The sequence below is a fragment of the Zootoca vivipara genome, chromosome 8, assembly GCF_963506605.1.
Source record: "Zootoca vivipara chromosome 8, rZooViv1.1, whole genome shotgun sequence".
NCBI classification, from domain to species: domain Eukaryota; kingdom Metazoa; phylum Chordata; class Lepidosauria; order Squamata; family Lacertidae; genus Zootoca; species Zootoca vivipara.
This window is the reverse complement of record NC_083283.1, coordinates 19,278,539-19,294,080: the sequence shown is the minus strand read 5'-3', so window position 1 is coordinate 19,294,080 and position 15,542 is coordinate 19,278,539. Positions and strand designations below refer to the sequence as shown.

The 15,542-nt window shown below is 44.2% G+C and overlaps 1 protein-coding gene across 1 annotated transcript in view; it reads right to left on the bottom strand.

Moving 5' to 3' along the window:
• Nucleotides 1-15,108, bottom strand: part of RSPO2 (R-spondin 2) — a 105,631-nt gene extending 90,523 nt beyond the window's left edge. The window contains exon 1 of the mRNA XM_035125310.2: nt 14,886-15,108. Coding sequence (XP_034981201.2) covers nt 14,886-14,979 — 94 coding nt within the window. The 5' untranslated portion in view covers nt 14,980-15,108. The remainder of the gene's footprint in view (nt 1-14,885) is intronic.
• Between the last annotated feature and the right edge of the window lie 434 nt (nt 15,109-15,542).

Here is a 15,542-nt window from a genome sequence, read left to right as displayed (position 1 = left end):
GAAGGTTGAGAGCTGCTACCTCACCGCCCCCCCCGCCTCCCACCCGCTCCAAGACATTTGATGGAAAGAAATTTGGAAGGGAATGAAAATGAGATCTTGAATTCCAACTCCAACCCGCTGGAGAGCGGAGACTTTTTAAAAAAAGAAAAGAAAAAGAATGCTAAAAGTGACTTAAGAAAGGAATTGCTTCTTTAGGTGCACAGAAACATGTATTTTGTCCCACAGCTACCACTGTCCCTGGGCAAAAGAGGGAATGCAGGTTTTTGAAATGACAGGAAAGCCTGCAAAACCTGTTTAGGTGTCGTGGAGTGTGTGCGCTCAACGGGAGCTGCCTTCGGGTCACTGAAAAGCAAAACCTAGCATCTGTTGAAGAATGATCATCGCAAGAGGTGCAGAACGCCCTTAGCAAGGAAATTTCTTCAGTTTCAGAAGACTCATGGCCAAGAGAGAAACTGGCCCAATTTTGAAAATTATGAGCAAACCAGAATACACTTTGCATTCAAACACACAGACACCCAACAAATGTAAATGATGCTGTATGTTTCAACACTGTCTGCAGCTGACCTGGAGTATTTTCTTCCGGTTGATGCATTTCTGACATCAAATATGCTCCTGCCATAACTGAATTTGGTCCATTTGCTGCAACTCACTTACATGTAGAGAACACAGCTATATATCAAGGAAAGTCAGCTAGTAGAAGGGATGGGGAATAAATTTTATTCATTTCACGACTAAATGCAAACCTACATCATTTGCTCTTTTCTGAAACAGTATCTGCACTGAAAAACAGCTAACATCAGAAATTCACGTTTCCTCCCAATTTTGCTGTGCAGTCCTCCAGCCAAGTAATGTGAACAAACATACTGCATATACTGGAGTGTGCATATAAGCGCATATATTAGTGAAACTAACATACAGAAATGCATTGTATAAGGGATCACTACTTTGCAAGAAATGTGTATATTATGCAAGATTGCATACAAACATGTACAGTGGTGCCTCGCTTAACGAATGCCCTGCTTAACGAAATTTCCACTTAACGAAAGGATTTTTCGAGCGGAGGTTGCCTCGCTAGACGAATTCGTTTTATGAAAAAATTGTCTAGCGAATCGCGGATTCCCATAGGAATGCATTGAATTTTTTTTGATTTTTTTTTTTGCCCATAGGAACACATTAATTGAATTTGAATGCATTCCTATGGGATTCGCTAGACAAATTTTTCGTTATAAGAAAAGACCCGTGGAACGAATTAAATTCATCTAGCGAGGCACCACTGTATACAGTTGTACTTTGGATCCCAAACACCCTGGAACTCGGACGTTTTGGCTCCCAAACACCGCAAACCCGGAGGTTATTGTTCTTTTGAAACCCGAATGTCCGACGGGGCTTCCGCGGCTTCTGGTTGGCTACAGGAGTTCCCTGCAGCCAATTAGAAGCCGCGGTTTGGTTTTGGAAATCGAATGGACTTCCGGAACGGATTCCGTTCGACTTCCAAGGTACGACTGTATATTAGTAGAAATTCATGGATGAATTTTTATGAGGAGTTAAAAAATATATACAAAGTGAAAGTGTGGAGAACTGAAGGCTCAAAAAAGACAGAAAGCAAGAGAAATAGTAATTGACAAGTTCACTCATCCCTAGCTATCGTGCCTATAATGCAACAAGCAAGCAAAGCAGATCCCAAAGATTCTCTGCTTCCGAACCCTTTAGCACCATAACTACCATTTTACCTCCCAACTCTACAGAGAGTACTCCATCTATGGAAAGTGGCCTTATAGCAGGTGAGGCTATTTATCCACCTAACCTAGTGCTGTGTTGGGTGGGCAGAGGTCTTTCTCATCACCTACCTGATCTATTTACCTGGCGATGATAGGCGCCAGATATGCAGCCCTCTGCATGCAAAGCAGGGCTGCCTTCACAAGGCAGCTTATTTCATCTCCCCGATGTCTCCCCAATTGCTAATTTCTGCATCGCACTATATTTGAGATTGCACACAATGTAAAAGCCGCTTCCAGAAAACTAAACACAGGCAGAGAGGGGAAGTCCTGCTGAACAAGCAGAAGCCCTTGTGTTAGCAGAATACCACCCTTGGACTACAGCTTCTGCTTGAAAGTCATGGTTCTAATTCTTGCCCAGATGTCTAAGCACTGAACTCCACTAAAAAGGAATGTGTTCAGGTTACTTTGGGATGTGGAGAGTCCTTTCGAATATGGAGAGAACCACCAAGCCAGCAGCCCCATTTTTAGGTACCCCTCTGCCGCGATTTCCCCTCCCCTTCAACAGTTGACAAGCCGCCCCCTGAAATTAAGCCCCCAAGTGAGACCAACCTCAAATCAACAATTATATCTAACAGTAGGAGGGAGTTGCGGCAACCCCATCTAATTCAGCAGGATTCCAGTCCCACAACAAAGAAACCACAACCCTCCGTCATCTCAGGATCCTCGAGTTCTCTGTGCCCAGCTGAACTCAACATTGCATTGATTTAAATTAAGAAAAGGGAGAGGGGGGGAAAAACCCTTAACTACTTTCAGACACTTTATTTGCCAATGAAATATCCATGCCAGATTGCCAGGAAGCAGATCCCTGGCTGGAGAGAGACCATGGTTTTAAAGCAATCTGTTAGGGGGCAGAACTGAGCCATCCCTGCCTATAGTGTGAACATTCGTTCATTTTGTCTCACTGTCAAATAGGGTTTTCTTAAGTTTCGATTTCATTAAAAATCAATAAACTCATTTTATAGGGAAGGAAGAATGTGCAAAAAAAATCTAACAATGGGAACATGGTAGGAAATATACAGTCAGTATATCACAACAATGGGATTTAAGTTACTTAAAAGCCTTCTTGCCAAGCTAGCAGTTTGAAAGCATGTCAAAGTGAAAGTCGATAAATAGGTACCGCTCCAGTGGGAAGGTAAACGGGGTTTCCGTGTGCTGCTCTGGTTCGCCAGAGGCGGCTTAGTCATGCTGGCCACATGACCTGGAAGCTGTACACCGGCTCCCTCAGCCAGTAAAGCGAGATGAGCGCCGCAAACCCAGAGTCGGTCACGACAGCACCTAACAGTCAGGGGTCGCTTTACCATATTTACATCTGATCAGAATGAAATAATACAGTTGTACCTTGGTTTTCAAACAGCCTCGTTCTTGAATGTTTTGGCTGCCAAACGATCAAAACCCGGAAGTGACTGTTCCGGTTTTCGAACATTCTTTTCAAAGCTAAACGTCTGATGGGGCTTCCGTGGCTTTCAATTGGCTGCAGGAAGCTCAGAAGTCATGCTTTGGAAGTCAAACAGGCTTCCGGAACAGATTCTGTTCGACTTCCAAGGTACGACTGTAATAATTTTATTATGTATATGCCACCCATCTGACTAGGTTGCCCCAGCCACACTGGCTGGCTCCCAACAAAATATTTTTTAAAAATAAAACACCATCCATTAACAACTTCCCTGAACAGGGCTGCCTTCAGATATCTTCTAAAAGTCAAATAGTTGTTTATCTTTTTGACATCTGATGGGAGGGCATTCCATGGGGCATGTGCCACTACTGAGAAGGCCCTCTGCCTGTTTCCCTATAGCGAGACCTCAGTGTCTGGGCTGGACAATGATATAGCTCTCACAGGGAAACATGTAACCAATAGATCATTATTTACAAATAAAATGAATAAATATACATACTTAACCATACCTGCCAAGTTCCTCTCTGAAAAATAAGGGACCGGACTGAAAGTAGCATACTGGAAGTAGCGTGGCGGCTATTTTGGAACTGGGCGGAGCATGCTCAGAAGTGACTTTTGATGCTGCTGTGCCCAGTTCCAAAATGGCTGCCGCACCAGAAGTCGCGCTGCAGACATTTTGGAACTGGGCAGAGCAGCATCAAAAGTCACTTCTGAGCATGCTCCACCCAGTTCCAAAATGGCCGCCGCGCCAGAATAAACCGGGGGGAAACAAAAAAAATCTGTTTTTTCGGCTGGGGACAGCTGGAAAAACGGGGGTTTCCTGGGGAAAACGGGAGACTTGGCAGCTATGTACTTGACACTTGTACAGGGCCTGCAAGCACGCCATCTACATTATCTAGTTGTAATCATTCCAACAAACCTGTGAGTTAAGTCAATATGATGGCTCCCCATACTGTAGATGGGAGCACCGAGACAGAAAGTTGCCTTCCGAAAGCCAGCGTATGAGCTCCTTGCTGAGGCAAGTTTTGACTCACAGCTCAGCTTCTTAGCCACTATGCTAACCAGATGAATGGGTATCCATTCATCCATAAAAGGATCTGAATCATCTCACTTTTTATAGGCATTCCTTTGTTTTGTTGGTTCATTAAAGCCAAGGACCACATCTGTCTACATCTTGTTGTACTGTAGAAAAATCCTGACTTGTACACTTGCACGCTATGTGATATTAACGGCATGAATTCAATTAACATGCACATCTTTTGTTATCCTGTGCAAATAGCAGCCATGGGGCAATCTGAGCAGTTGCAGGCAGTAGGGATTGGGATGTGGCAGTAGAGTATCACTCTATCCTCCGCCCTCCAGACAAAAATTGCCTGTGTGGTTGGCATTGCAAGGAAAGCTCCCATTGGTTCCAGTGGAGGCTTCCCTTGAAATGCAAATAGCAGCTGCAGAGAGTATGTTTTTGTAAGTGTATTAAGGACCATAGAAACCTACAAAACATATGAATGGAGTCACACCACAGGCAGGAATGCCTTTGCATTCAAACCTCCCCCTTGCTTCTTTGCCATACAGAGAGAGAGAGAGAGAGAGAGAGAGAGAGAGAGAGAGAGCGAGTGCACAATCCTGTAAAGATTTACCAGGGAACAAGACCATGACAACAGTGGGATTTTTTTTCTGAGAATGTGCACACACAGGATTGCATTGTGACACCCTTTACATGTGAACAAGATGCGATATCAATGCCCTCTACTGCAGCCTCAAGTTCGGCTCCTAACATCTGAGATCACTAGCCAACTGCTCATGTTCAGTGAGCTAACATAACTTAAAAGCACTACTTTCCGCCTTGATACACGACACATCTTATTGATTCGCTTATTCTTGGCTGTTCTTTTAATTTTATTTCAAATATTGTATTTTATTTTAAATATTGATTGGAAAAGTTACAGCAATCCTCACTCGAGGTCCAATCTCTCAAAAGCGCCTGTCTCGGGCTGTGTGTATCATAACCCTTCTTTAGCACAAAAAATGTAGCTTTTCTCAATACAGAATCATTCACCCTCATCCTCAAAATGCTGCTTTCAATCTGCACTGATCGTAGATCCTGCCATTCACATTGGGGGGGGGTATATTTACATGACACGTGTTTGAAAACCCTCACCTTGATTAGGTTATCCATAGCTTTTTCCTCCCTGAACACACGCCAGATGGAAGGGGCAGTTGTGATCTTGGTATATGCCCACCTGCAATGTGGATACACAAACATCCAGAGTGCCAGAACCACCTACATCTGTTTCCAAATCTGTACACTGTGGGGTAAACTGCAACAAGCTTTTATTTTCAGGATGAAACCAGTTTCTCAAATCGTGCTTTCCAGGAACAAAAAAAATTATGCAATGGATCTAGATTGAGTATGGACTGCATAGAAAAAAACAAGTACTAAGTCTCCACTGATCCCACAATAAAATGTGGTGTGTGCGCAGCTGAAGAAGGCGTCAAATGCATTGATTGGGCATTACAAGTTCCCCAAGCAGTGCACTGCATTGCCACGGTTTGCAGAACGAGCCAGGTGATCCCCATCCAAGAATGCATTAAGAGATCAAAACAACACCAGTGCATTAGCAATCTTGGAAAGCCAGCTCCTGAAAGTGCTATCAAAACACGAGTTGAAAAATCAGGACGGGCTTCTCCTCATAATTGGTCTGCTGGCTTGCAACCCGCATACGTTTTGAAATATTTGCAAGAGGTTTGTGAGGGGAGCACTCTCCTTTCCCGGCTCTCTAAGATCTGCGATGACACCTACCTGCAATGCCAGCAAAATGATTTGAGATGTTGGGCTGGTTATCCTACGAATGGAGGTCATCAGAGCGGGGGCCGCGCTCAGGGCCTGTTAAGCACAGCTGAAGCACGGCTCTTCCAGAATTAGTCAGAAGCTAAATTTTTGAAAAAGCTTCCCACAGAAGCACAATTTGATCTGGCAGTGCTTTTCCCTGTGGCCAAGATCTTCCTACCTTGTTGCCTAAAGCCACACATATGAACGCATGCATACCATACGTTAAAAGCGCCCCTCCAAAAACCCTGAGAACTGTAGTTTATGGGTGCTGCGAAGCATAGGTTTGTAAGGAGCAAACAAAGGTTCCCGTGATTCTTCTGGAGTGGTGTTCTGGAAATGCAAAGTGTATGCGGCCTCAGGCGTCCAAGCCCCATTCAGCAAAGGTTCCCAGCAATGCTCTGCCTTGTTTGCAAGCAATGCTAAGTTGAACTATGGTTTAGCATGCTGGTGCATAGTGAGAAAGTCACAGCCACTTTGGTTATCCCCCACTCCTGCTACTCTTCTGGAAGTTAAGCCATGGTTTGGCTTAGCATTACTGTGTATCCAAAACCCAGTCTCTTCATTTGTCTGCCCCCAAACAAAACAAGAATAGCCCTTGGTAACAGAATGTGGCTTGTCTGGAGTAGGACAAACTATAAGCCCAGGATTCAGATGTAAGGCTAACCCAAACCGTGGCTTAGTTCCTGGCAGTACAGGAGGAGGAAAAATGAAGCAACCATGATTTTCTGGCTTGCATCCATGCTAAGCCATAGTTTATTTTACCATTGTGTACAAACCAAGCCACTGATTCTTCTGCATAGGTGCAGTCCATTTCCTATTGAGTGCAGGAAAAGAATGAGTAATTAATGCTTGAACAGCCTCTCTTAATTGCCCCAATGTCAGTTTATGTTCTGTGGCAGGGAAGGGGGTAATTACCGATTCCTCCAATATCCTCCCGTTTTTATAACAAAATATAATATTATACCATCCTCTCTCTTTTTAAGAATAAAGGCATGCATTCATCCTCATTGCAGGAACAGAAGTTGATATGAAAGTGAGTTAAGAGAGGGCGTTCCATGGGTAAAATACTCACTCATCACTCATCCCCATGCTCATCAAGAAGCAATCAATTGGGCTAAACCCGCCAATTTAGAATAAAAGGCACAGGATCCATAAAAGACTGAAAAGTGTGGATTCATATTGCTCTGTTTAAATGCGTTAAATTATCACAACATTAAATCTGGGGTGCCCTTTGAATAAGGATGGTGTCATGTGGGCAGGGCAGAAAACATGCACACATAGGATGCACTTAAGGCACGGCAAACTGGGCAGCATAGCTGCCAAGTTATTCCTTTTTTAAGGGATTTTCCATTATGCTGAATAGGCTTCCTCGCGAGAAAAGGGAAAACTTGGCAGCTATGTACAGCAGGGATGTCCAACCGGGTCAACCGCAATTGACAGGTCAATCCCCTTGTGCTAGTGGTCGATTGCAGGCTCATTTTCCTCCACGGTGGAAGAAGAGTATCTAGCCCTGCCCCTTCAATTGCGCACGAATGCAAAGATGGAAGAGGGAGTTATTGCTGTGCCCCCCCTAAAAAAGCTCAACAACTTTGGTTCACACACACCCCCCCCAAAAAAATGGGTAGGTCACTGTTGTACAGCATTAGTGGGCTTTTGCACTGTAAGGGAAGAAATCATAGCAAATCCACAGAGAAAGGCTAGCACTTTAAGTCTGCAATCCTATACTTGTGTCTATTTGGAAGCAAATCTCCTTGAGTTCTATGGGGCTTACTCCCAGGCAATTGGTTATGGGATTGCTGCCTGCCTCACAGAATTCAAAATACTCCAAAATAATTCATAACATGACTGCCCCATAACGTGAAAATTCTGGATTACAGCAGAGCAGTATCAATGTTCCTTCGGAATAAAGTTCCACTGCGTTCAGCAGGGCTGACTCACAGCTGAGTGTGCACAGGATCACATCCGTTTCCCCTCCCCCCTTTTTTCCCCATCTCTGCAGATCTGTGAAAAAAATCTACCCCAACACAAAAAAGGGCACATCCAATATTAGAAAGGCTTTCTTTGAGGAGGTCTTCCACTTAAAGCCAAACCACTGACACCACAGAGCTCCAGCGCCGATGCATTAAAACAGCACGAAAAGATTTGGATGGGCAACCTAGAGCCTAATTGCCAGGCAGTGTTTGTTTAATAGAAAAACTAATTTTGACAGAGCAGGGAAGCCGAGCTTATTTCTCAAGTTTGGAAGGATAGAGCAAAACGCTGGAAATTATTTGCTCTGGACTTGCCTGACAATGCAATTGTGTCTGTTCTGCTTAATCCTCTGCACACATTTTTTCCTGATAGGAATAGGTATCTATCACTCTCCTGTCCAAATCTAATTTTGAAAGGGCAGAAAACATGGAACTGTATCACACACACACACGGAGTTGTGCAGATTACAGAGATAAAATCCTTAAGTGGTTTATAAATGAACTTTATTTAACTGGGCACTGGATTGCATTCGTGGGGCTGCCCCTGTATGTTTTAAACCGACATGTGGAAGTGTGTCGCAACACTTTGCTGTTGCTGTTGCTGTCAGTGCAAAGCTACTTTGGGAGGAGACCATTGGGAGCAGAGAGGGGTTTAACCCTTTCACGCAAAGCCAATCTTCCCCACACAATTCTAAATGCATGTTTCCACACATTTGAAACCCGACACATTTGGTGGGGGAACTGGGACAGGCCAAAGAGCGAGAAATCCGTGGATGGGATGAAAATTAAGCACCTCTTCATTCTTCTCTGTTGCAAATTCCATCATCCCCAACCTGATTTTCTTTGGGGTTTATTTTTTTAAATACACCGATACACTGTTGCATACATAAATGCGTAACATGTACCTTGCCCCTTAATAAAGCTTGTGTTTCTTTCCTCCCCAAATAACTCAAGAGACCCAGCATATTTTATGAATTCCAGAAAGCCCCTAGTGTACATGGCTAGGAAAACAAACAAATTGGATGGTTTGTGAAACACTATATAGCACAGCCACCATAACCTCCCAGATGAATATTTGCTAAAATCCTGCCTTGTACATACAGACATATGAATATATATTTCTTTCTGCCTGTGTGTGTGTGTTTTTTTTTAAAGCTGTATTTTAAATACCATTAGTCAAAAGAAATGATAGATTTGCTTGCCATTCTCGACTGGATGCGACTCCACAGAGGATCTGATCCACGCCAGGAATTTTATTTCATTAAGGGATATTATGGAGCATCTGAGATCACATAAGAGACACAGGAGAGAGCCAGGAAGGTTCTAAATGCCAGTACCCCACAGCGTGTGCCTGATTATTTGCAGATGGGGGCGAGTGTGCGGGGAAAATTGTTACAGGAATCTTAATTCCATGTTTCGGCATTCTGCAGCAAGCATCGCTTTTTACCTTCCGCTATATGCAAAGATTAGCCATTAACATCCCAGTGCACATTCCTTTAAATGAGCCGAACACTTTGCATTTCCATAGACCACAATAAAAAGCCCAGGAGGGACAGCACAGACTAACTTCAATAAGTCAGCTGTCAACACCAATTCTTATGCAGCCAATATCTGAACATCCAACAAGAAGCTAAGCTAGACTCAAATCTCTTTGGGGCAAGCCAGTCATCCCATAAACACAACCACTGGTCTAAGATCAACTCGGGAACATGGGATCAATTAAAACCAGCTTATAGGGCTTTCTTTTTTCTTTTTAGCAGGAGGGGGAGTAGAAGAGAGGGATAATTCGCACAACGCGGGTTAGATTTAGGGTCTCCTGCTACGCAGTTCTTAAGCCGTCTTGCAAAAGACCGTCTAGCCCGGGGTCTGAGGTAGTTCCACATTTAATTAAAGGCACACACTACAGCTTTTATGTTGACAAAGGAAATTCAACTGGTCACTAATCAAAAGAAGAGTATGATATTTTAACCACTCACTACCAAAAAAAGGGAGAAACGTTTAAGCTACCTGGTAGAAAGTGGAGGGGGAACTTCAAGGGGAAAAAAATCTACACGCTACACTTCTACAAAGACTACTTAGCACAATTTTGCCATCCCAAATTTCTTAGGACTACTCGATCCTCAGTGCAGTTTTCATGCACTCCTGAAAACCTGCAGTTGTATTTCACGAAGCTTTAGCAAAAAAAAAAAAAAAAGCAACCGGGTTTTAATGTTACCTGACAAAACCTGGTATAGGAGGAGGAAGAGAGGACTACATACAAAATTGATTTTTAAATGGTAGGTGGATTTTCGGAGATAAAAACGGGGAAAGTTTATGCATTCCCTACAGACCTTTTCAAAGTGACGCAGGTGAAAAGGTGCAGTGTGTGTTTCTGTCCACATGGGTACTGTTATAGCAACATTTTGCTTGTTCTGTCAGCTACGGCTTCTTGCTGATGGAAAGAGACGATGAAGCAAAACATTTATTGCGCCTAAAGATTCGGTTACCTCCCTGTGTATCCTTGTTAAGCCCACATACCTGCTCATCCGGGGGTTCAATAATATACACCATTTGCTGAAAGGACGTCCCCATTCACAACACTACAATCATCTCACCGGGCAAGATTTGCATGCATTGTTCAGATACTCTAAAACCATCCACACAGAGGAAGCAGCGAGAAGGGATAATGTCAAAATAGTTACTCTGGCTTGTTTTCACCCACTATGCTCATGCACAGAGCACTAACAGTAAAAGGTTCTTTCCGCTACATGGCGGACTTCAACAAACAATGTACAATTGAGGATTGGGGTGTGTGGGTGTGGGTGTGTATTGTAATTATTATTTTGCCACAGGCAAAACTTGCACCTTGGTCCATTCTCCTTTCCTTTTATAGAAAAGCAAAAGTACCCCATGCATACATTTTGAGACAAAGCCGTCAGATTAACAACATGCCAACCAAGACTTGACACTGGGTTACATAGCTTCCTCTTCAAATCTAACAAAGGTCACACCCACAATATACATTTAAAGCACATCAACGTAACACACATCGTTGCAACCTTCTCCCCTTGATTTCAATAGGAGCCACCTGCAATTAGCAGAGCACAGATGTAACTCAATATGTCTAATTAATTTCATTTTTAAAAATTCTGCCGTGACCCACTATGGAACGATTATTCCTTTCGGTTCCAATGATATGTTTTAGTGCACAAATTACCTTCCCTTTGCTGTTTTATCATGATTTTTATATTAATTTCATGTTGGTCCATTTTTAGGCTGTTTTGGTAATATTAAGCTGTTTGTTATTTATTATTTAAAATAATGAATTTGTTTTAGGGATTGAGTTGTCTTTGTATATTTTGCTGATTTCTGTAAACTTTGGTGAACAAAAATAAATAAATCTAGAAATAGCACAATTTTAAAATCCCTCAAAGACACCCAATAAATACTTATATACACAAAGAAGCTGTCATTAAATCAAAGGCCTAACCAAACCCAAACATTATAAGGCTAGAAAGCAATCAAGGCAAGCTCCACACTCCAAGGAACAACTTTCAAGTCGTTACCATGATACAATTTAATCTATATAATCCAAATCTATTGCCACTTCCCTTCAGGCAAAGCCTAAAAGAAAACGGTTTGATATTAAAGTCGCTTGGTCAGCTTCAAGGCAACCAGCAGGAAAGAAATTAAGTGGAGTCTTTCTTTTCTTTTCTTTTCTTGAGGCAAGACAATGGGTTTGAGTGCTTCAGAACTTCACTTGGGACACAAACTGCGATACCCACAAAATTCGAACTGCAGTGGCAACTGAAGCCAAGGATCGGGGTGGTGGAGAGCAAGCACCCAAGGGAAAGAAAAGAATCTTAGTGCTCTGTCACCAAACAGGAGCTCAAAAAGGATAGACTGAAGATGCAAAGACTGGTCTGTTTGGGACAGAAACAAGCCATCTCACCAACTGGAGGAGATGCTTGGTTCATTCACATCTTAGGCTTGACACTGATGCAAGAGGTCTCTATAAACACCCAAGCATTTGTGGGAAATAACAGATTCGTTGATTTGTACAGCTCAATTGTTGTGTACATGGACAGCCAGCCTGTGGAACCTGTGGATAACCGTACAAATAAATGTGCAGCTCAATCTGTACACAGGTTGTACACCCGTTGACCATGATGTGTGAACACAGCCCAACACACGGGTGTTTGTTCCTAGAAATATAATCACTGCAAGAACTAAGGGCGCAAGCCTGTGATTATTGACCCAGAAGCAAAACTTGCTGAATTCACCATTAGGATTTTCTCCCCGACGAATGTTACAGGACTGCAATCAAGATAAAAGTGTATGAAGGAATCACATTAGTGCTGGAAAGGGACTGAAGACAAGATGATCCAAACAAATACCCTGGCCCACAAAGCAGGATACCACATCAGCCACACCACAAAGTAACACACCCCATTCCAAGCAGTGTGGTTAACAGGAAATGCCACCAACTTCTATTTCCTGTTTCACACTTCTTTGCAGCATGCCACATGTGGGCTGGTGCATCTATCCTGCGAGGAGATGTGTATGTTCTCTGTGCAAGGATAGCTAATGCACCCCCCTGTGAAGATGATGTGAAAAGGTAGGAAAAAAACACAAAACAGAAAGCAAAAGTAACTTCAGACTTCCTTCCCTCCCTTGCCCCGCTCTCCAGCTTAAAGTCTCAACAGCAAGGAACACAAAAGACCCTTAAAGTCGGACGTATATTCATGGAACAGCTTACTAGTCATCTAGTAAGTAGTCACCTGTCTAGTTGCCCGCAGCAAATTCAGATATAGCTCTAGGAAATCAGGAATGAGAATCGCCTCTTGTCATCCCCCTCCCTCCTTTTTTTGGCCATTAACTTTATTAATTTGGCCATTAATAATAAATGCCAAAGTTTTAAGCCCATGTGTACCTTTCCCCCCCCCCTTTTTACAGACTCCTTTTCAAGGCTGCTTTAATAAAGCAAACTCAAGCGAGTGAGTCAAGCCACAGAACACTGGGTATGGGGACAGGGGGGGAAACCAGTGGAAATGGGTTAACTACGTAATCGGACCTGGAAGAAAGCAACTTGCTGTACTCAAACTATCAAATTTCCCCCAAAAGCAACTTTCTAAATCTGCTGGCATAAGTCTTCTGGAAATGATAGGGCTGCCAGTCACTGAAGAAAGTGAGAATCAGTTCCTCAAGTTATTAGGTATATCTCGATGAATCACTACAGAGCTGCAACTGTCTTCTTGGAGCAGCAAAGAGTATCGAGAGAGAATAGATTTCCCACATTCTATTGATTTCCCAAACAGGAGAGGCACAGCAAATGAGGTTGCTCTATAAGCAGCAGCTCAAAACAGCAGCATGAAAACAGCCGTGTCATTCTATGCTGCTAACTGGGGAGCAACACACTGGAAGAAACTAAAAAAAGAGGTGAAATGAATGCCAGCTGATGGAGGGACTTACGGGGGCCACCATGCCTGGCTAGCTGCAGAATTCTCCCCTGTTCAGTTGGAGTGAGAATTCCTCGCAACCCTTAAAGCAGGAAAGTTACAAGGTGCACTTATAAAAATGCATGGGACTCACAAGTTAGCACAGATCAGCCGTGAAAGTGAGCAGCATTCAGTTGTGAGCACGTATGGGAGACAACCACTATTAGGGTACTGCCCGCATTAAAGGATTTACTGTCACTCTTTGATCACTATCTAGAAATCAGATGCTAATGCTGCAATCCACTGCACACTTAGCGAGAACAAAGTCCCACTGAAATCTGTGTGACTAAGCATGTACAGGATCAGACTCTTATTTCCTATAAGACAACCTACTGCCCAACATACTCTACGTCTAGGAGATCCATTGCCAATGAATGGATTTATGCTGTAAACTTAGACTGCCACACATCATCCCTTACGTGCGCACGCACATTTATTTATTTTTAAAGACCTTATTCAATGACTCTAATTGAAAAAAAGTTAACCTCTGTCAATCTCCCAGAGGGACCAGCCTAGAGGGAGGGTGGGCATGTTCAGCTCAGAACACCTAGAGCAAAATTATTGTCTGTAATTAGCTCGAGTTTCCTTCGCTTGGCCCATGAGCTCTCTACATAGAAAGGTACTCCATGTAAACTTACTTGCAATCATTATCACCCTCCAGCTCTGATTCACAATCGCCAGTACATGGGAGTGGGGGGAGGGAATTGTTGAACAACTTTTTAGCCCACCTTGACTGCCGTTCCAACAGAGCAACTACAAAGCATTAAAGCATAACAAGCCGCTCAATTTCAAGTGGCTAAAAATGCACTTCTCCCACCCCAATCCTACACCAGCAAGCCAGGGGCAAAACTAGGCTTTATTTCACCTGGGTCAAAGACCCAGTTTGGCACACACACAACCCCTGTGCATTTGCATGCACACACACAGGATGGTAGTCTCAATGGCACCCCTCTGGGGGCTTCGTCTGGGCAAAAAAGACCTGGCCAGCCTCCCCACCCCCACCTATGGCTCTGCAGCAAGGCTGCAAAATCCACTGAGTGCAGCACAATTTCCTTCTGTGTGAAGGTGCATATATATATATAGGATCAGCCTGTTACCCACATGCCTGGGACCGATTTATGAATGACCCTAATTAGGATTAGGATGTCTGAATCAGACAGGAAGGGCTCAAGGGCTTTTAACGGGGTATCCCTCTATTGGGAGGGGGGAAGCTTGTGAGAAAGGGAACTTTTTTCCTCCATGGAAAGGGAAGGCCAAATGAACCGAAGTAACCCTATGCAGCCTTTTAAAGCTGAGAGAGACTCAGATGCCATGTCAGCTACTGGAGGCCACAAACGGGCAAACCCAAGTGGGGGAAAAGGGAAGCCAGCCAGCTTGAGGAAAGATGGAGAGCCGAGAGGTGAAGGTCCGGAGTAGCCTGGCTAAGACTCTACTCACCTCTCCTGCTGCGTCTCCAGCGGCCGCCTTGGCAGTGACTGTAATCCATACAGTTCAGGATGATCAAGGCAAAAGAGAAGACACGGAACTGCATCCTTCGGCTCCGGGGACTCGCGGCAGCAGCAGCAGCAAAAGGACGGGGGCTGCAGGTCGCCAGCAGCGGCGTCGGGGAGTCACCAGAAACCGCCCTCCTTGGAAGCGGCGAGGGGACAAGGCAGAGCGAGGCGCGCAAGGCAGGACCGCGGCGGCGGCGGCAGCAGCAACAGCAGCAGCCGAGTCGCTCACACGCCTCCGGAGCCCCTTAGTACATCCAGCCAAGTCCCGGCAACTTCCAGCATCTCCTCGGACCTGAAAGACGGAGGAAGGAAATAAACGTTAAACACGCGCGCGCGCATACACACACAGACATAATACGGAGCGATCAATAGTTTTAAGGCTGCCAGCAACCCTGTACTGTATACTCAATTACCCGGGAGTAAGCCCCGCGGAACTCTACGGGGCTTACTTCCGAGTAGACGCGTGCAGAACCGCCCGTTGGGTTTTGCACACTCTTGGGAGTAAGCGACCTTGACTCCGACGGGGTTTACTCTAGAGTAACCAACCAGACATTGGGCTGCTTCACTAGTAACCATACCTATTTCGAGGGCTGGAGCCGCA